This window comes from Gymnoscopelus microlampas (assembly GCF_963454915.1).
Source record: "Gymnoscopelus microlampas genome assembly, chromosome: 9".
Taxonomy (NCBI): Eukaryota; Metazoa; Chordata; class Actinopteri; order Myctophiformes; family Myctophidae; genus Gymnoscopelus; species Gymnoscopelus microlampas.
Window position 1 is genome coordinate 28,781,933 of NC_139946.1, and position 23,533 is coordinate 28,805,465.

Below are 23,533 nucleotides of genomic sequence, written 5' to 3' on the forward strand. Positions count from 1 at the left end.
TATACTGTAGGGATTAAGTGGTTAAATACTATTAACCTCTTTTTTTTTGTTTCCTTACTGTGATCCATCTGTATGATATTTAGCGTCTCTTGTACAACTGCTAGTGTTTCTGTGTCTGTGAGCGTTGTGTGGGACAGACGCAGCTCTCGCCCCCGTGTTCGTCACCACTTCACAGGCTATTCAATTAGCGGGAGAAGATGGGAGACGCAGCCATAATGGAGCTGATGAGATGCACAAGGACAGGTGACACTAATCAACGCGGCGCCCCATTGTCTCTGTGTGGGCATCATTAAGGAAGCAGCGCCATTTCAGCATTTTCTATTTTTTTATTTTTTTTCCCCCCCAGGCTTGGACACAATCATGTGTGCGGCATGCATTCAGTACTTGGTCTTCCTCATCACCGCCTTGCAACATGTAACAGTACATCCATTGATTAAGAGTGTGTCAATCAATGGACATAATGGTGATAAAAAATAACTATTCTGGAGAAGAAAAATCACCTCATCACACAAGCAGGCTGGAGTTCAGTCATGTAATAGAAACGATATTTACAAGTGCAACAACATTGCAAACAGCTTTGCATGAGTATCGACAATAAAAATAAAACAATCCCGGTTTGATCACCAGGTAAAAGCCCATACAGTACCACATAAATAAGGCTACCCCGGTTCGAATCCGACCTGGAGCGCTTTACTGCATGTTACCCCCCCCCCCCCCTCCCTCCCCCGCCTTTCCTGTCCCTCTGGTAACCGTCATTGTCTCAAATGAAGCATAAATGCCAAAGACAAATCTTGAAAACTAAGACAATTGGTGCCTTGAAAAAGCGATTGTTTTGCAAAACAAAAGCTTTGTAAAGTGACTCACAGCAATTCTCCAGCAAGTCCACATACTGTAGTGTACAGTATGAATAGGCTTTTAAAGTGACATGTTCGCCTTCCTCTGTGCATCCACATACTGTACAGTATGAATTGATTCTCTAGTGCGCTGGTTCTCCAACATTTTCATGTCACCTGTTTTGTCTGGCTGGGGCCCCCATAAGGGGGGAAAATAGCAGATCTACAAGCTCACAACGAGTTGCATTGCAACTTGTAGCTCTATTTTCAAATAGTCGAAAAATAAAGTAGGTTTTAGTGTTCCTCCTTTTGCCAGGAAGACCCCCTGGAACCCCCTCAAGGACCCCTGGGGGTCCCTGGACGCCACTTTGGGAACCCGTTCTCTAGTGTACAGTAGGTATCATCAACCCGCTGGTCCCAGTTCAGTTCCAGTATAGGTATTGTCAAACCACTGGTCCCAGTCTGGTATTCTGTATAGGTATTGTCAAACCACTGCTCCCAGTCTGGTATTCTAGGTATTGTCAAACCACTGCTCCCAGTCTGGTATTCTGTAAAGGTATTGTCAAACCACTGCTCCCAGTCTGGTATTCTGTATAGGTATTGTCAAACCACTGCTCCCAGTCTGGTATTCTGTAAAGGTATTGTCAAACCACTGCTCCCAGTCTGGTATTCTGTATGCCTGCTCGTTCTGTCACAGTGTCAAGAGGAAGCTCAGACGTTGTCCACTCTTGTCCACGTCCTGTTTCCTGTCCTCCACCTGGATGAGTGGGGCTGCTGACAAAGTGTGGCCTGTTGTTGCTGATGCGGCCACGCGCCGATCCCACGGGCCTGGGTCCGGCCTGCCGTCCTCAGAGCCCCTGGCCTGGACCGTGAAGGAGCTCTGTCGAGCCTGCTTGTAACGACTGCTGATGTAGTGCGACAGACACCTGATGAAATATCACAAAAGCGCACACATTAGTTTAGCACCACAGAGCCCAGTCTTAGAATGCCTTTTACCACATTCAACGTCCCTATTTTGGACATTTTCCAAAATTACAAAAATAGCAAATCTACAAGCTCACAATTTGAGCATTGGGTATTTGTCATGTCACGCAGTATAAAGGGCTTAAGAGGTTAAGTGAGACTGAAACACTGAAAACTAGAAAAAGTGCTCCTCAGTGCACAGGCCTCCACCAGGTCAGGTAGGTTAGTGTGGGCTAGCAATGTTCGGAATTCGCCATTCAGGCTTGAATGTGAAAAATCGGACAGATCGGACAGATCCGTCTTGATCACTTGACTAAAGAGATAATACCCATTTGCATGATGTTTGGACAACATTTGTAGGACTAATATAAAAAAAAAGTTTTGCAAAAGTGGCCTCCTGGTGGCGCTATATAGGGCAATGTTGAAAGGGTGGCATTTGTTCCTCAACGTAGTGCGAATGTGCGTGCAAAGTTTCACCGCAAACGAACGCTGCGTTGATTATTTTTTGTTTGATTTTGTTCAAATCTGGCCACTCCTGCAAACTTTAGATGTCAATCTTAGCCAATCAGAAAAATCAAACAGATCCGTCTTGATCACATGACTATAGAGAACATGTGTACTGATCTGTGTGAAATTTTGGATAAAATCCGGAGGAGTAATATCCCAAAATGTCTTTAACATAAGTCGGCCTCCTGATGGCGCTATGAAAGGCAGATGTGAAAAATGCAGGGCAAAGGTTTTTCCTTGGCCTCAAGGGAGTGCACATACAAAGTTTTACACAGATCGGTGCAGTTATAGGTAAAAACACGAATCGGCCTGTTATAGCGCCACCATGAGGCTGATTTGAAAAATGTGAAGTGGCATTTCTTCCTCTGCCTAGTGAGAATGTGTGTGCAAAATGTCATGGAAATTGCATGCGGTGTTCATGATTTGAGGCATTTTGTTCAAAACGGAGCACTCCTGTAAACTTTGGAAGCCATTCTTAGCCAATCAGGATGTAATATGAAAAATGTTTGGACAGAATCTGTTGGAATACTGTCAAAAAATTTGTTTAGAAAAAAGCGGCATCCTGGTGGTGCTATAACAGGTCCATGTAAAACATTTGGGGTAGAGGTTCTGAATTGGCATCCAGGCAGTGTGTGTGCACAGTTTCGCTGTGATCAAGCCAACAGCGCCGGAGATTAGCTGTCCACGGACGGACAGACGGACAGACGGGCGGACGGACGGACAGGGTGCAAAACATACAGTAGTCTCAGCCATGCCTTTCAGCCTGGCGGAGACAATAATTTCTCTGCATCTTTCCTAAATAAACAAGCTCTTAGTGAATGTGGAAAACAATTCTGACATCCAGGGGTGCTGCTAGAACATTCCTGGCATCTTGACAAGACATGATAATGGCCCACCCTGATACTGTACCTCCAACCAAGTCCAGTGAAATCACATCTCAGTCTTTCAGGACAGGAGGTAATTCCTAACTGTGAACTGTTTGGATCACTGTTCACACACTGTTGAACACTGGGCCAAAGCGTTGTCAGACTAGAAATATTGCACTGAGTATGCATACATGAATACATGCATACTGCATACATGCGTATGAGTGCGTACCACGGCCAACACTATGCAGTTTTGCTATTTCTACCTGAGATATGAGTGATCGTGACATTTTGACCTTGCCGAGTGTGACCTTGTCGACCCAAAAGTTAATCATCTCTACGGGGAATAATAACTCCCATCAAGTTTCATGAAAATCTGCCCACCCATTTTCGATTTCTAAACTTGACATATCACTGTGACCTAGATATTTGACCTCTTTTGACCCACAAGTTTATCCCTACGTCAGTGCCGCCTACTCGTCATCATTCCCACCAAGTTTCATGAAAATCTGTTCTTGAGATAATTTGCTAACAGACAGACCTTGAACTTTGACCTTTTTCACCTTTTTGAGAGATAAGTTTAATCATCTCTCCAGGGCAGCCTATTCATCATTCCCACCAAGTTTCATGAAAATCTGTTCAATCGTTCTCAAGTTATTTTGCTAACAGACAAGCTAACAAACCGAATGGGGCGAAAACATAACCCCTGTCCAACTCTGTTGGCTGAGGCAAATACAAAAATATGCTACAAATAGAACATTTTGCAGTTAGAATGCAATTGAATGCATGTTTCAACAGGAAAATTGACAAACAACTGTGCACAGTGGTGCATTTGTGGTATTTAGTACTGTTTATGTACAGTATATTATTTCCACATAGTCATGTGTCTGCCATTACGATACGATCCACAAGATAAACATTTTACCACAACCACACCTCAAACAAAATATTCACCACAGCACTTCAAGTTGCTAAAGGAGAGGTTCCAGAAAATACAAAACATGTGTGTTCATCCTATCTTGTTTACTTGTGTATACTTTTTTCTTTTTTTTTTAGATGTCTGTTGGTTTGATGGTTAGAAGTTTGGAGCTGATCGGTATGTTGTGGAGATATGGCTGAGTATCTACAGCCAAATATGTAGCCTTCTACTGTCTGTTCATATCACCCTCTACAATCAAAAGGCACTTAATATCAATGCTTACAGCTTCATGCTGCCTGGCAACCTGTGAGAGAGGTTCTGGGGACTCAAGAGCAATGGTTATTTTCTCTCTGCAAAGCATGCACTGCGACACAACTGATGCAACCTTTTTTTATTTTTTATAAAACAGAGTTTAACAGTTAATTTTGTACTTGAAATGTCACCACTGTTAAGTATTGTTTTGTACCACGTGTAATTGCTTTTGATGCAAACAAAAGACACTCTCCCAGTAGGGTAACAGTATGCATAACCCCGGTCCAGATAATAGGCTGTTCAGGCAAATCAACGTTTAAGATCAGGATTGAAGCATTTTCGTTGGTCACTACTACATCTATCATTTGCTCTTATCTCACACGATCGCAGCAATTTTCCCTCCCTTAATATAGGTTTGATGGGACAAAGAAAAGCTCAATTCTGGGAGAATTGGAAAACACATTTCTTGTGCTTCATGGTAACTAAACTGTCAACAGATAAGAGAGACCATAGTATCAACTCCTGGGTAATTCATCTCACCATCCTTCCCTTGTATTTTCTTTTGTAGCAGCTTGGAAATATGGTTTGAGGCCTTTGCTCAAATGTCACAGCCAATGTTTCCTCCAAACACTCACGCAATGGAAGGTTTATAACCACTTGAACCCTAGCAAGGCAAAATGTGTGCGAAAATAGAAGATCTACAAGCTCACAACGTTATGACCATGTAGATTGACTATTTTGGTGACGATATTTAGTGTAGAGTGAATGAGGGGACCTAGTATAGAGCCCTTTGGAATCAAGTATAAACCAAGTATAGAGTTAAATTGGTTTTAAAGAAGCACGCTGAAATGATAATGCATGCATTACAAAGTGACCGCAAAGCCACCCCTGCACTCTCCCCGGACCAAGCCCCTTTAAAGTAATTTGCGTAGAATGATTGAGATACGTTTCCTCATAAAAAAGGGACATCTTATACATTTGTGTACACTTACATCTGCAAAAACGGGCGATGAGCGAGCCGTACGCGTCCTCTGGCAGCTGTACAAAGTGCGGTGGACAGTAGCGTGAGGTGAAGGAGCAGGGGGGGCCACTTTGTATCATGTCAGCGCCAGCAGTTCGACCAGGCCGCCGTGGTGTCCCTTGTCACCAATCACATCCTTTTAAACCACCCAGGGAGCTCGACACCCCCCAACCCTCCCCCATCCGGTTCCATCTCTCCCCACCCCCCACCCCTCCCCTCACACGCACTCCCTTATCTGTCAATGCTGCTTAAATAATGTAATTAATGACTTAATTAACATTTCCATAATCTATTTTAATAAATCTAACACGGCATAATGAGACTTTCTAACCTCCGGGCGATGGCATATAAAAATTCACAGCGCAGAGCGGCGTGGTCAGGCCACTGTCTCGGCGCTGTGTGACAGTGGAGGAAGCGAGGGGGGCACATGTTGTGTGACAGCGTTCTGAAAGGCAGATGAAGCCGAACAAACGCCATGTGACTGTGCAAATGTGTCCAATAACAAGAACCTGCAGCAGTAAGCGGCGGACGGGCGCCTTCGCGGAGACAAAAGGCATTTAGGAGGGTTTCTGATCGAAGGGCCACGCACTCCAACATCATACGATAGCCTCATCTGTGCACATCATCGGCTTAACATCTCTTAGCCTGATTTATTCTTTGCTGACCGCCATGTCTCGCACCAGAAATGGCAGGTCGACAAGAGTGCGAGACACCGGCGCACAGCTAAATATAAACCAGGTGTAAGAGTGTCTTTAAGCTCGTTAGGGGAAGAGCGACAGAGACACACACACGCACGCGCGCGCACGCACGCACGCACGCGCACACACACACACACACACACACACACACACACACACACACACACACACACACACACAGCTGATAGAGTTCAGATCTGAGGATATAATATTCTGTTGAGAAATATGTTGAGTGTGGCGTCGATTATGTTCAGCTGCTGTTCAGATCTTTCCATAAACATTCAGGATGAAGGATCCTGCATGTGGAGCAAAATATCTGTAATAATAGCATGAAAATAATAGCAAACATGAGATGACGATTGTGTTGTTTAACAAGTAGAGTAACATTTTGTTTATGATTAAAGCCAAGGTGGTGTAAGTTATATATGTATGTTGTTCAAATAAGTGTTAAATAGCTCTATATTCTAAAATACGTTGCTATAGAGCGAGGATGAGGATACCAATTGTATCCAGTCAGAAGAAAGAACAGGATAGATACATAAACTAAACAATTGAAATTGGAAGTGATGAAACAAAACAAAATATGTGGACACTGGAACTGGGACACTTCCCAGTAATTGAAGCTGTTAAATTATCTTTATGGAGTTCACTCTCCTGACTGGATAAAATTGTTATCTCACCTGAAAAGATGTTTTCTATTTACTAATGAGCTGGAGAGCCAGGGAGACCCCTGTTTCTGAACAAACACTTTATAGCAATGATTACTATAAGAATATAGCTATTACTAAAATACATCACTTACAGCACCTTTAAAAACAAGTAATAATGCTTCAGACCTGCTGGGTGATTGCTGGGTGATTAGTTCTATATAGAATAAAAGCATAATTATGTTATAGCACACTAACAATGCTTCAACACGGGAGACTGACGATGATGACGAGGAAAAGGAGGTGACACACTGCTCACAGCAGTGGACATCTGCCTTGACCAATCACCACAAAGCATGGCAACATGCTTTGGCTCCTCTGACATTGGACTGACGTTTTCAGCTCATTCCCATGTTCATTAAGAGTTGGCGACGGACAGGAAAAGAATAAAAGCATGCCAAATGAGCTAACACCTGAACTTAGAAACGTGTTATATTTGTTTATTTATTTATTTAAATCATTATCTGGACTTTTGCAAAGATTGCCAAAGGCATCCATTCTGGAAGCCAGTGAGCGACAAAGGGTCGGTCCCTGGGAGGACTTCCACCCTCGGGGCCGATACTGACTGAGATGTACGCTGACAGAGGGCAGCAGGAGGCTGGCACATCCTACGCAGCCCCCCTCCTTCCCCATCCTAATAACATTACCCATCAAGCTCACTACCTATAATAACAACAGAAACAGCGTTGTGTTCTTTGATGAAAGGCAGCCTTAGCCTATTGCCCATACAGAATCCCTAAACTGGGGAGTATCTCCACTCTTAAACTGCATATTAGTGCTGTGGTGCTTCGGCGATCTTAAACAACTACTCAAGTCCATGTAACATGTCAAGAGTGATTCTGTTTGTTGCCCCAAGTTACACTATCTTCACCTCTTTCATTCAAACTTCATGTGAATACCTGAAGCAAAGCACTGCCAAGAATCTATGTCTCTGAAGCAGCTGAATGTGTTGTAAACAAACTAATTTCCTGTCATAAAATTACAGCTCATTACTAGCATGGATAGGGGTTTCAACAGGATAATGAAGCAGAAGCACATTACCAGTGCAACCATATCATTAATTACCAGTTTTCTGGACACATTCCCTCACAAAACTGGTTAATGGGAAAAGTTACAAGCCTTGTTGAGTTGATTACAAACAGCTTCTCCGTGTAACTAAAAACAAACAGGGACAAAGTTTTGACTTGATCACATGAACCCTACGTCTCTATTCTGGGCATGTCATATGAGACGAACGTTCAGCGAAAAATTGCCGATCTACAAGCTTACAAGCTCTGTGGGCTTGTAGATCTGCTATTTTCAGTGAAGAGATTTGACGTAGAGGGAAAAAGGTACAAGTACAAGCCAAGTACAAGACCCCCGGGGGACCCCGGTCAACAAAGTATATAGGGTTTAAGTGGTTAATTCACTTGCTGGCACCGGTAACTGCCTGTTGGGTTATTGGAGGCTTTATTTTCTATTGCGCCAAACAATGTATTTTGAAATTAATTTATTTTAAATGCCCTCAGAGGTTGTTTTAATATGAGCATGGAGTTGATTTGGGTCAATAAAGTGTAATCTATTACAATTGGCTGACTACCTGCTTAACCCATTAAGACCGGGAAAGTATTTGTGTCATTTTAAGATTTACTTGGCTATTCAAAAATAGCAGATCTACAAGCTCATAGCGCAGCACTCGGTGCTTGTAGCTTGTAGAAAATGTGTGCGAATCTTTGAATATATTTATGTTTGTTTCTCAAATCTTAGCTTCTGGGGATTCTACAAATGTCTAAATACTATTCCCCCCCCCCCCCCCCTTTTTTTAAACGCATGTTGCTATTTATATATCAGTGATTCTCAAACTTTTTCATGTCAAGGACCCCCAAAATTGTATTATGCTGCGGACCCCCATCTGATTAAATATTTTGCACACATTTTCACAACTTTTTTTTTCTTCAAAAATAGCAGATCTACAAGCTCATATAGCGCGGCACTCGGTGCCGCGCTATATGAGCTTGTAGATCTAATAGCCAAAGATATCTTAAAATGACACAGATGCGTTCCCTTCCCGGTCTTAACGGGTTAAAGTCATAACAGCTGCTTACCTAATCCTGCATGTATCCGAGTATCCAGTCAGTGATATCATTGGAGAATTGTCAGCTCGGTGTTGGATTGTTCAGTAATTATCATCCCCTGCAACCGTTATCAAGGATGAGCCAAGTGATGTGAGAGTGGGCGACGACATAATGCCCCAATCAAAACACCTCGTTTCCATTAACCCGTTAAGACCTGAGGCCGATTCTACAAAATCTCTTCCAGTTTTCTGGAAAAAAATGTGTTTCTATGTCAGTGGTTCTCAAATGTTTTCATGTCAAGGACCACCAAAATGATATGTATTTGGCCACCGACCCCCATCTCAAAATATTTTGTCCCAGGGACCCCCAGAAGCAAAGATTTGAGTAAAAAATGTTCACTTTAAAAATATATATATTCAAAGGTTTGCACACATTTTCACGATTTTTCAAAAATAGCAGATCTACAAGCTCATAGCACGGCACTCGGTGCCGCGCTATGAGCTTGTATATCTGCTATTTTTGAATAGCCTAAAGAAATCTAAAAATTACACACAGATGCGTTCCCGGTCTTAATGGGTTAAAACACATACTTGTGAGTCATCCAATAATAAGTAACAGACATACATTTCCTCAAAAGTATCTGTAATCTGATTCTGTGTGTATCGACATTCACAGATTACATGTAACGCATTTCTCTTTTGTAATGGGATTACTGTAATGTCTTGGCGTGCCATATGTTACTCCCCAAACCCAGAAGTGGTGATGTTTATGCCAGGAATCTAATGCATTATTTACAAGTTAGATGTTAATAAAAACAGACTGTTCATTTACTAATGGTTTACAGTACCGTAGGCAGTATTCCAATTAGCAATATCAAAATGGGGAAAAGAGTGAGGGAGCACACACGTGGGAGGAAGGGGGGGCGAGAGAGAGAGAGAGAGAGAGAGAGAGAGAGAGAGCGTATGCTTTCAGAGTTGATTATTTGGATGACTTGGGCAGTAATATTTCTACTTTGAAGACATAGTAAATATTCTTACTTCAAAGTGGCACACATAGTTTATAAATGAAACAGGGACATGCTAAACTTATTTGGAAACATGACCTGAATAAAATCTGAACACAAACGGAATGTATTTTCAAGAGGCATAGTATGGCAGCATCTTAAAGGACCATATCGGTGGTCTGGCGTGTTTAATCCATTGAATATGACTCACGGTTTACTTGACATTACTGCGTAAAGTGCAGACCATTTTCCAAAACATACAGTCTGTGGCTTGGTACATTTTTGAGAAAAGCATTGGATTCCATTCATTTCAGTATGATATTAAAATCAACTTGCAGAGACATGAAACCTGTTTGAGATAGGTAATCCAACACAATATTATTTTGTCAACATTATGTTGTAGCTGGTATGTTTTAATGCATTTTAAAGAGCAGATTGATTATCTGAGTAATAATCCATGACTTATCAACCAAAGATATTATTGTTTAGCCAACATTTACTCGATTATTATTGCGTAGTAGTAATACTCACATGATCACGAGGATCACTGTGAGAAGACCAAAGCCACCAGCTGCCACTTTGAACTCGGGGGGTGAGGGGTCGAAGGTCATCATCAGGTAGTACACCACGTAAGCCACCAATCCCAGAAGGACGAAGGCAGTGACGAGCATCAGCCATATCTGCCGGGTCACTGACCGCCATGGAGAGCTCCGTTGGAGGTGGTACTGGGTCAAAGTTAAGAAGAAAGCAAACAGGTCATCCTTACTTTCATTTAACCGCTTCAACCATATAGGGCATAGCAGTGGCGGACATTTTCTGGTTCCATCGTTCCAGACCCCATTCATTCTTCCCATAGATTTCCAAAAATATTTATATCAATTATTTTAAGCCTAGAATCAAGCCATCCAGGAATCTGGTGATTCATGACCATTTGATTCTGTGAAAAACCAAAAAAATATGAAAACCGCAAAACAAAGGGTATTTATTAAACATAGTATATCATATAATTAAATATTATAATTTTTTTCTTCACAGAATCAAATGTTTTATGGTCACGATTCACCAGGATCCGGGATGGCTTGATTCTAGGATTACATTAATTGATATAAATATTTTTGAAAATCTCTATGGGAAAAAGTAATGGGGTCTGGAACGATGGAACCAGAAAATGGCCGCCAATGCTATGCCCTATATATTTCGTTGGGATCTATACTAGACGCCACCCTCCTTTTTTCCCTGTGCACCAAATCTATTCGCTGAAAATAGCCCAGCTACAATGTGCTGTGAGCTTGTAGATCAGCAATTTTCTGCGAATGTTCGCCCCCCAGAATAGGGACGCTAGGGTTCCCGTGGCTAAGGACGGCGTGCTGGTGATACTTTAGCACAGTCCCTGGCACAAAATATTTTCTGATGGGGGCCCGCGGACTAATACATATCAATTTGGGGGTCCTTGACATGAAAAGGTTTGAGAACCACTGCTTTAGCATGTGTACCATTAACACCAGATGCATTAAACAGGCAACGAGCAGCAAAGCAGGGCAAGAGTGAAACAGAGAATCCAAATAATTGCGGCACGGGGCCCTTAACGGAAAGTAAAGAATAGCCCTATTGTTAGAATAAACAGTTCATAGTTACGCAGTCTCACACCTGTCCTCCTCTGTTTTACCCCAGGCATGGAACTCTGCTGTACGCAACACTTCACAGCCCACCAGGGCCTCCATGCAGAAACACACAAACACACACATTCGCTCATAACATGTGTCTGCATTAGATACGTGCAAACACACACCGACAAACACACAAGTACGTGTGCATTCACCCATATGCATAATGTAACCTATGCAGACAAACATTATCTAAAATCCTCGCCAAACGTTGTCTTGTTCTGGAGACAGACTAACCACTTTCGCAGCGTTTGATTAGTGTCTGGAATTCATCTGCAAATGCGCGCTGCCTTGTTCTCCTCCGTGGCTGCTATTCATTAATTAGACTCGTTGTGTGACTGAGCTCTCCACAATGTTTAAGGTTACATCAGGCCCCAGTAAGTGGCTGCCTGATAACAGAATGCATCCATCTTCATTACTCAGCCCTTTCTGTCTGGGCTCGCTCCTCCACAAGAAAGCCATGTCAGTGGGATCTGAGGGCCTGATACAATTCATTGCGTTCACATCTTGAACTTTTTGCACCCCTTTTATTTTAGCCACTCTGATTAATTCGCCGGGAAACAGTGGTGTCCACTTGTAGCGATTAGCTTTTGTGTTATTTTTTTCCCTTCAGCTAAATGGAACAAAACAAATGAAAAGCAAAACAAAGCTGCCTGTCATTAGGTCATTTTGGGGTGAGCAACCACACTCAGTGTCATCTCTTACTGATCACTCAGTAATTAGATGGACTGCCATTGTTCTGAATGGGTCAATAACACTGCATATAATTTCACTACTTGTTCCTCGCATTGAAATTGGACAAGCAGCACATGGGACATGACAAAAACCTATACCAGACAGTTAAAAATAACATTTTGAGGCCCAAGTAATATTTTTGTATAATTAAGAACATTGCCTACATAACAGAAACATTTTGATATTCATTTTAATGAATGACTTGTGAACAGGAGACCAAAATGCAACCTATAGTGATGTTGACCTGTATAGTAAATAGAATCCGAAATATTGCCTAACTTAACCCTATGACCTTAGCATTCACAGGCCATGGCTCTACAGCAATTACATTGGTCATGTCAATTGATTATTTATCATTTAAATAGATTCATCTCTCAAGATACTCAAGGGACCAGTGCCCATGTACCTGTTTGACTACTTCAACAAAGTGAGTGATGCCCCGACCGGGCACAACACCAGAGGGAGCTCCACTGATCTCATTCCCCCCAGATTCGGCACAAAGATGGGGATGAATTCATTCTACTGTTATGCCACCAAAATGTGGAGTGCCCTACCAGCAGCCATCACAAAGTGCAACTCCCTACCCTCCTTCAAAACCCTCATAAAAGAGCACCTGTCTGCAATTTGCAACTGGAGCAAAACAGGTAGCTTGCCAAAATAAATTACCCCCCAATGTGTTTCTGTAAATATACTTTTACTGCTCCTAGTATTGATGATCTCTTGTATAGTATTGTCTTAATGTGTCTTTATATGTCTTGTCTTGTCTTGTCTTGTCTTGTCTTGTCTTGTCTTGACTTGATTAATTTAATACACAGGACCACAATGGAAACAAGCCCTACAGGCTTTTTGTGTTGTACTTTTAGCATTATTGTATAACTGTACCTCTGTACCTTTTGCAAACTGTTAATAAAGTGTCCTATCAATCAAGATGATGTGGCAGCCAAATAATCAGATATGTCAAAGTTGCCTTCCAACCATGTTGTTAATCCCCATATAGAGCACTGTCTTCTCTACTTTAATGGTTGCTACTCCGACTCTTGTTTCAATAAGAAATACAAAAATGTAGTTGGAATGACTTATAATTTTAATAAAAGTTTGATATTGAGTCTGTAAACCGTTCACTACATACAGCCCACCTTTTTAAAGTGCAATTAAAACATGTATTTCTATTGCGCAAAACTTTACAGAAGGGGTTCAGGGCTCAGAAAAGGTTGAGAACTGAATGTTGTTTCATTTTCACCATTCACCCAAAAATATGTATGCATGGCGCTTTAAAACTTTCAGGTCATAACTATTGGTAACTGTTTAATAATATAATAATACACTGAATAATACACTGAAGAAATTATTCATTGTAATTACTTGATCGAAAGGATGATTCATTTGGTTCATATTGCAGAGCATTCAGTGTTAAACATAAGTTTTACTCACATGTCTTTAAAAAGTCTAATGGAGAGAGAATAAAAGTGTCTACACTGTATGAGCTGATTTCATCCTTTTCACCACCGACGGCCAAGATGATCAGACAAATGTCTCTGCAAACAAAAACACATTTCCAATCTCGGAGGAGATGTGAATGGACTTCCAAGGTTACAGCTTTTGAGAGCTAATGTGTCGCTATACAGTGGTTGCCTTTCTTTTGTCATTTCGGAATGGAAAGGGATAACGCAAGAAGAATCTGAAGTGCTGGGAAGTCATTACATTGGTTCCAGGTAGAACTGAAAGCAACTGCACACATTATTGTGCAGACAAACCCTGAAAAGGCTCGTTTAATTGAAGCTGTTAGTGCTACGTTCATTGATGTACCCCTCAGGCTTTAGTCATATCAAGGCCTTGCCCTTTGAATGCGGGTTAAAAGCAACACACAAAACAACTATTTTGACGGCCCCCACCATCGCCACCACACCCAGACAAATTGATTGCCTACTAAGAAGCTGAGTACAGTATCTATAAGGAGAAAACACATTAAATGTGAGAATGTAAGCTGTGCAGAGCGTAAGATGGACGAGGATCAGAGGTGTCCAGAGGCACAATGGTTCATTTATTCTAAAAAAGGAGTCCTTGATTTAAGACGGAAATACATATGCAAGAATCTCAGACTGGCCACGGTCTGTCCTCCTGCCCTCTGATGACGGACACCTTGTTTGTTCAACAACTGTATCAAATCTTAATCACTTAAGCCCAGTGGTGGACAGTAACTAGGACACTTACTAGAGTACTGTACTTAAGTTCACTTTATGAGTATCTGTACTTTACTTGTATTTGTATTTTTGGATGACTTTCCCTCCACTACATTTCAAAGACCATTGTACTTAGGGGGAAAGTACATTATGAATTAACCACTTAAGCCCTATTTCATATATAGTGAAAATAACCGATCTGCAAACTCACAATGCGTCACATTGTGATGTGTTGTGAGTTTGTAGATAGGCTATTTCAAGTATTTTATGCATTTATTTAAAGCAAGTACTCCAGTACTTTAACTCAAGTACAAATTTGATTGAGCAACTCACTTGTAGTTGGGTAATTTTTCGCCAGGGGTATCTAAACTTTGACTCAAGTACTGGGTTTGAGTACTTTGTCCAACACTGCTTAAGCCCTTTATACTTTTCTATACATCAAATAACGAAAATAGCCGATCTACAGTACAATCTCACAACGTGTCACACTTTGACGCGTTGTAAGCTTGTAGATCCATACCTATCCCTGTGAGCTTGTAGACCTATAATGCCCAAAATAGGGACGCAAAGTTGAAATTGGTAAAAAAAAAAAGGAAACCCTCACACTTTGGAACACAGCTACCACGCCAGTGCTCCCAGATAAAGCTTAGTAACACAACATACAATATATTAAGCACTGGTTAAAAATCACAGACAGCAGCGTGTTAATTACATCCTTATGTTTTATGACTGTGACCTTTAAACACCACACCGATCAATCAGTGCGGAGCGAAGAAGCCTATTGGGGATATTTAGAGGCACAGATTCCGAAAGTAGGACACTATTTATCCAAACACAATCATTATTAATCAGTGGACAGTTAACCCAAATACATTTTCCACATATTTTCCACATTACATCCACCCTCCCACCTCCCCCCTCCACCTACCACGACCACAACCACAACCACATACACTCTTCCAGAGAGAGACCATCCATTAACTGTTCACACGTTATCATATGCGTAAGTGAAGACGTCCGGACATTTTGAACAGCCCTTTGAGAGAACTCAATGACTGAACGTTAAGTGATTGTATTCTGCTTTCTGGTCAAGGGATGAGCCATAAATATTTAACATAAGTAAGTCAACCACTCACACACTTGTGGTTCTACATGTTGCAGAAGACTAACATGCTGACTCTGTACATTTAGAAAGTCTATCTTGTAGAATAAATAAATCCTGGAGCATCGCTGCAGGAAAAGGCACTAAATTAGAGTAGATGCAATTGTCGGCCACGCATTTTGTATCGTATCATTATTATTATTATCTTAAAATAAAGAATTGGCAGTGATTTCTCTGAGATGTCTGTCGGTGGCGTGTCCTCGGACTGCTGTCAGATATCTTATTTTAAGGCGTGACACAAGTTTTGTGTTGACTCAAACCGCGTGTGCAAACCGCATGCCGCTGCTCCTGAGACAAGCAGCTGCAGTGTTCACACGACTTGTTTGCTAACAACAGGGGCGAAGTTCCACTTAGCCGGGGCCAAACCAGAAAGTCTATTAACTTATAGAGATTAAAAGCCTGATGCCTCCCTCCACTCCCGGCCCAGGCCTTTCTGCAAGCCCCTCTCCCACAGCCCGTATCACACTTCCAAAGGAGAAAGGTGATTGATGAGAACCATCAGGCTGCGTTGGAATCTCCTCTCTCATTAGGAGGCTGCTTCCACATCCAGGCTGTTTCAACACACACTATAAGGAGGGGAGGGGAAAGGGGGGAGGGGGGGGGGGGCTTGGAGGGTATGGGGTGGGCGTCCATACTGAGACTTTCAAAGGAGATAAGTACTTGAGCTAAAATATTTACCGTGTACATTAATCTCAGGGAAATTAATTTGCCTCCATTATGCTCTCCTTGGAAGAGAGAGACAACAAGTTTGTTTGACGGAGGTGTGTGTGTGGCTCCCACTCTCTAATCTTCACGCTCAGTGGGATCCCTCCCAGTAAAATCCCTGCTGGGAGTGCTCTCCTTCTCCTCTCCTTTCTTCTCACTCATGGGAGTGTTTGAAAATTAATGTTCCCGAGGGACCCGTGTTTGGACAGTACTGGCTTGTCCTATCGTCGACCCACTGAGGCTCTTGCATGGTTTATACTTGGTTGTGCGCTGTGTCGCGCACCGGAAACAGCGGATCTACAAGCTCATACTTTTGGAGAAACGGGCGCACAACTAAATATAAATCTCTCTCTCTCTCTCTCTCTCTCTCTCTCTCTCTCTCTCTCTCTCTCTAGGATGTGTAGATGAGAGTGGTGAAATGTTAGGAATGCTTGCATTCAACCTTGATATACTGTTGAATCAACCAACTATGCATTAGTGGCACATTGCTACAGTATGTGCCAGCTCCCAACGGATGGCAGCACCACAGCCATGAGCGCCTGCTGTAGGTTTGGGGTGTCCAACAAGACCAACAATAGATATGTTTTATAGGAGCAAATTGCCATTCCGTAGCTTACTGGATTCGCCTCAGGTTGAAACTTTATCAACATATCCTGTTGATACATTCTCGTTATTGAGAAAGACAATATTGAGACATCAGGTACTGTATAACTAGTGCCTCAATCAATATTTTCAGCAGGAATAACATAATTCCCTCACTGACCGGTGTAATACATATATTTTACATGTGTGCATAGGCTATGCATTTTACAAATCAAGGTGAATCTGCGTAGTGAGGCAGAACGTCTGTGTTTTTGTTTTGTTTTGTTTGTTTTCTCAGGTGAGCAAGCATCACATTGACCTTTTGAAGTTAAGTTAATAAGTGAATTGGACAGTCCACATCAAATAAAGGGAGAGACAAGTGAAAAGTTCCTTTCAGTTGTTAGTGTGTGTGTGTGTGTGTGTGTGTGTGTGTGTGTGTGTGTGTGTGTGTGTGTGTGTGTGTGTGTGTGTGTGTGTGTGTGTGTGTGTGTGTGTGTGTGTGTGCGCTCGTGCGTGTGTGTGCACGCGCGTGCGTGCAAGTGTATGTGCATGTGTGTGTGTGTGTGTGTGTGTGTGTGTGTGTGTGTGTGTGTGTGTGTGTGTGTGTGTGTGTGTGAGGAAGTGAGACAGACTGTGTGTGAGAGAGAGAAAGAAAGAATGTGCGAGCGTTTGTGTATGTGTTTGGGGAGGTGATGGAGGCAGGGAGTTTGTCTGTGAAGGGTGGGGTTTTGGTCATCTGCCACGGGATAAGATATCCTGACAAGGCAATCAGAGAGAAACAAATTCTGCGGCCATACGGCTTCAACACTCTCGTCCCTCACCCTGATGAGCTTTTGAAAAATGGGGCGCGGTTGAAATTGGTTTTGTATGAGAGGCTTCAGATCTGTCTCTTATCAGGGTTATTGCCACCTGTCTTCATTGGCTGCAGAGGTCCGTTAATTAATCTGCCGCTCCTTTTTAGTGGCCGGACAAGGGGGGTGGAGGGGGGTCTCCAGGGTAAGCAGGGCTCTGCCTCCCCTACAAAGGACTAAAGCCGGCACTGTAAAGGTCGGCTGCACTATTCCCAGCAAATATGCTCACTGCGGGCACACCAAATGTCACAAATCACCCAAAACTGATATGATGTCCAGCCACGGGCCCTAATCATAAAGCACCATTAAAATGCCTCATCTGGTCCCCTCCTTTCAAATTAATGACAAATAGCACTCCGCAATTGACTGAACCTCTTTAATCGGATAACTTCAATTCAATTCAGATAATGAAAAGTCCTGCGGACCTTTGTCTCGGGGACAGCGATATCTCTCGCGATCAATCACCGCGGCAAACGGAGCACTTCGGAGCTTCTCTCCGGACTGATCATTAATATAACTACAACAGAGAAACTACTTAAAGTATTGGATTCGGATCAATACGGCTGCGCGAATCTCGATTCGGGCCGCAGAAAGGGAAAAAATACGTAAGGACGGCGTTTGTGTATTCTTCATGCATGCCGTGGCGTTCCCCCGATGCATCACGTCGGGGGATATCAGTGAAGTAATGTGGAAGTGGGAGCTTGAGCATGAAACACAGCATTGATTAATTGGACACAGATAGATTAATTTGCCACCGGACATTCCCTGCCAAGCTTGTCAGAGTAATAGTGTTATTACACAAACTGTCAGTAGTGATGTTGTGGTTCTAAGTACACAGTCAAATCCTCAGGGTTAATTTAACTCTGAGCGTGTACAAATGTAACCAAATGGAGCCTTACAGGTCCATTTGGTTAATTTGTACAAGCTTAGAGTTACAAATGGATAAATTAAAGCTGCAATCCGGAACTTATTTTACTGAATAAAGTTATATTTTAACCAATCCGAATAAGCGCAATATCTCCACTGGCCAAGCAGGAGGAATTTCGTCTTGAAAGAGAGGTAGAAGTTTGTTCTCCCACGCGGGAGACCTGGGTTCAAATCCTGGGTAGGGTATGAAGCTTACAGATTGCAGCTTTAACAGAGAATTTTACTGTGTACAGACATATGGCCTTTTCTAGTTTCTAGCTACTTTTCTAGGAAGCACTTGGGTCTTTGGAATTTTTTCTTTTATTTTTCGCTTGCTGCATGAGGCCCTTCAGCAGTCCCCACAGGAACTTGCCACCGACTTGAGCCCCCTGACACGTCAAATAGATCAAGTGTTAGCAGGAACTGTCTCCTACAACAGTGTCCGCACCTGTGCATTCCACTGAGCGTTGAGATCCTAGGATTTCTCAAGGTGAAGTTTGAACTTGGCCTGGCGTACACAGTTCGGGCAGACCCAGACTTGCCTGATGGAAAAGCAAGCTTGTATTGTACACACAGGCTCCTGTCACTCCGCTGTTCTTTTGGAATGCTGATGAACGACAATGTCCCATCAGTGTAATATTCAGGTGGTGAGCTTTGTGTTTTGTTTTGGTTTGAGCCCTTTGCCAAGTTACGACCTGCAAACCATTCAGCGGAATAAAGTATGCGAGTAGTTAGGATTTCCCTGCATGTATAACGTTGTGTTCATTTCTACAGTCTAAACAAAAGAAATCAACTCGCTCATAAAGAGCAAAACCAATAACGCTCATTCCAAATTTCCCCACTGAATGGGGGCCATGGCACCTTTAATCAACAACACCTTCATATGTGTTTGATTAAAGCAAAAATGAGTTGTTTCTCCAAGGACATCTTTTCACGTGAAGAATACTTTTTCATTTAGCAGACGCTCTAATCCAGAACAGTGTTGTTGCCGCCCACAGGTATAATCAACCAGAAAATGAATAATCATTCTGCCGGACCACAATAAATCATTACGCTTTGGACAATTAATAATGTAGGAGAGGCCCGGGATCTATAATTACAATAGTTATGATGCATATCATCAGGATTTAAATTTCTCACATTGTGATCTCACATTTCAGATACCGGTGCCCACAGACGTACAATAATGTAGCCTACACAGCAAAATCCTGAGCGTTCATTCAACTCTCAGAGTTAACAAATTGAACCCTAATTTGGGTATGTCATAGCAGGTGAACATTCAGCAAAAATAGGCGAACATTCGGCAAGCTCAGTCACAAAGTGTCGAGTTGCAATGCGCTGTGACCTCGTAGATCGACTATTCTTGCAGAAGATATTTGATGTAGAGGGGTAAAGGAGTAGAACTAGTATAGACAACTTGAGGACTCCGGTCAAAGAAGTAGGGTTTTAAGTGGTTAAATTGATACTTAGAATTTGTGAGGAAAGCAATAGAATTTCAGCTTTCTCCTCTCTAAATCTTATTTACTGGTTTACAATGCAATTCAAAATGACATGTTTGTTTGAAGTAAGCATCATGTTGCCCTATGCTCAGATTTGTTCACACAATGAGGTAGCAGGAAATCAAATGTTTCAAAAAATGAGGACATTGAAGGGGGACACATTTTCAGTTACATATAGTTTTCACACGCTTTGGAAAAAGCACTCTGTCATTGTCGTACCATATACACTAGTGTGAGGTTTCAAATAGCAATATAGAAACACACCACTAATAGACAAGCATCCATAAGTAGGAGATTTATCACACAGCCACTTTCACACTGAAAACAAACCCTTAAAACAAAGAAGTTGTGACATTTTCCAGACCCATTTCACCTCTTAAATCCACCAAAATGTCAGCATGTCCCCTGTAACTCTATTATTTGCGAGCCAGGGCCAAATTGATACAGAAACGGAAGGGAAAGAAGGAAGACCAAACTTAAAAAGGTTAGTATTATCAGACTTTTGTCTGTTCCGTGAAAACTGGAATCCACGCTTTGCCTCCCTCTGAAAGGGAGACAGAGAAAAATTCTTATTGCTAAGTCACTTTGACTTTCTCTTTTCATTGTATAGCTGTGTTGTCTGTTATGATGCCAGTGAATTACAGACAATCACATTGCTACAGAAACGTATTGGAAAGAAGGAAGAACATACTTTTAGAAGGTTAATATCAGACTTTTGTCTGTTCAGTGGAAAATAGAAGCCAAAGAAAAACACTTATTTCTAGGTCACTTTGACTTTCTCCTACGGTGTATGGTTATTATGCAATTAGCAGATTTGCAAGAAGAGACGAGGAGTGTTGCATGAGGTAACAAATGCTGGACCCATATATATATATATATATATATATATATATATATATATATATATATATACATATATATATATATATATACATATATATATATATATATACATATATATACATATATATATATATATATATATATATATATATATATATATATATATATATATATATATATATATATATATATATATATACATATATATATATATATATATATATATATATATAAATATATATATATATGGGTCTATCTATCTATCTATCATATATCAATTGATATTGATACATAATGTGCATCTGTGTGTGTGTGTGTGTGTGTGTGTGTGTGTGTGTGTGTGTGTGTGTGTGTGTGTGTGTGTGTGTGTGTGTGTGTGTGTGTGTGTGTGAAAATCCTTAATTGTTAATTTATTTATCCATTTGTAACTTTGACAATGTACAAAGGTAACTCTGGCACAAATCTCTGACAATGTACAAATGTGTACATTTTCAAAGTTAAATGTACATTGAGCATTGAGACTGCGTATACTGTATGTACTGTATGTACACAGTTTACACAGGACTGAGAATTCACTGCGTTGACAAGATCGTCATACAGTGGACAGAAGCCGGGAGGGGGGAGGTGGGGGTGGGGGACTGGGTGTCCGCTGGGCTGACTCACAGTTTGTCGAGTCACAGAGCAATCTGTGGCTATGAGCACATTCACTTAGCAGGCAGGTTGATGATCCCAGAGCCGGTGATTTATTCGCCGCAGACGCGTTGCAAGGCTGTAAGAATTTGTCAAGTTAGAGTCCTAATTAAAACTGTTAATCACAGATTCCTGTTTGTTCAGCACTCGGAGCGAAATGAAAAATGCGATCAAATTATTCACTGCCGCCCTTTTTCAGACAGGTAACGTCTCCGCGCACACACCCCCCCCCCCCCTTGAGAGTGTCAGGGAGCGCACACCCACCAAAAAGTCTCAAAATGGTTCATAAACACAATGAATTGTTCATTTTGTATAGGCAGGAAAATAGAAGTCAACGTTTTACTCCATTTATTCACTTGTAATATGATATGTTGTATAAGACAGTGATTCTTAATGTGGGGTCCCGGGAGTCTCGGGATCCAGAGGGGTCCTTGATTGATAGTTAGGAACCAAATAGACCCTTACAGGTCTGTAACTCAGAGAGTGATACAAATGGAACATCTGGTTCCATTTGTACACTCTCTGAATTTAATTAACACTTCTTACAGTGTGGATTACAGAGCTACAGATAAAAAAATATATATTTAAAAAAAAGTCTGAAATGAGGGTCCATGGCCTAATTAATATCAAACTGGGGATCCCTGAAATGAAAACGGTTGAGAATGTGGGGCAAAAATCAGAAGACACTTTTATTCATCCACCCATCGCCCTGTATGCTCTTCACATACAGTAGCTATAAGATCATCCTGTTTGTGCGTGAGCGTGATCCAGTCACGCACGCGGTACTTTAGAATAGATCAATACTTTCCACCAAGGTTCATCCCTCGGGGGTCAAGGAAACACCCCTTTGTAGCAGAGGGAAAAAGAGAGAACCCGGCCTCCTCAGGGGGCCCGGGCAACACAAATGGCTGTAACACCACCTGCGGTGAGGAGCCTATTAAAAACACTGTGGGTGCTAGCGGGTGGTCAATCTAAAGACCACTCCAAGCCTTGCCAGTCTTTGCAACAGAATTCCGCTCTGAAAAGTGAAATGGTGTTTTTGCAGTACAGTATGACTTGGTCAATCACGCGTAGAGCTCAGTCTGCTTTCATACACCGTATAACATGTGAGATTGTAAAAATGGTACCCTTCGGATTTTGCTGTGCACAGCCCGCATACTGTAACTCACCCCAACACACCGGTTTCACCAATACAGTGGCTTCATTTCATAAGTCATAAAAATGTGGAAAACCATTTCTTCCAATTTCCAGATGTGTTTAATCCTCATGAGCAGTTGTCTCATAATTGTCACTCTTTATTCAGAGCTGAGTCAGTCAGTTCAAGAGCAGTGAAACGCCTAAAGTCCTGTGAAGTCAAAACAAAGCCGCTAAAAGGCGTAAGTCTCCACTCTCACAGGTTATTCTTCATTGTCTGTTTATAAAGTGTTCGGCATCTGCACCTATAAACTGCACCGTGAAGGAATTCCCTCTCAATAAGGCAATGTCACCTCATCACCACCACCGCCGTTTAATCCCACAGTCTAAAGCCTGATTTACACGTAGTCGTACGATGGTGTCTGCACTGAAAATAGCTGATCTACAAGCTCACGTCCACACCACTGACCAGCTCAAAAGGCGAGCTTGACAGTGGTGGACATACTTAAAGGACCACAATGGAAACAAGCCCCCCAGGGCTACTATTTGTGTTACCATTTTAGAATAGCTTTTGTAACTGTACTGCCCAGTACGGTTTACCAAACTTGCTAATAAAGTATTCAATCAATCAATCAATCAATCAATCAATCAATCAAAGTATTTGTATTTTCAAATATGACTTTCCCTCCGCTACATTTCAAATATTCTTTTTTATTGTAGGCTTATTCTTGACTACATTAAATGTTTTGCCTTTATGGA

The 23,533-nt window shown here is 41.8% G+C and overlaps 1 protein-coding gene across 1 annotated transcript in view; it reads right to left on the reverse strand.

Annotated features, from left to right (window-relative positions):
• Positions 1 to 739: 739 nt before the first annotated feature.
• Positions 740 to 23,533, reverse strand: part of LOC311051816 (uncharacterized protein) — an 82,955-nt gene continuing 60,161 nt past the window's right edge. The window contains exons 4-5 of the mRNA XM_084066468.1: positions 10,355 to 10,548; positions 740 to 1,759 (exon numbers count right to left, since the gene is read on the reverse strand). Of these exons, the coding sequence (XP_083922594.1) occupies positions 1,525 to 1,759; positions 10,355 to 10,548 (429 nt within the window). The 3' untranslated portion in view covers positions 740 to 1,524. The remainder of the gene's footprint in view (positions 1,760 to 10,354; positions 10,549 to 23,533) is intronic.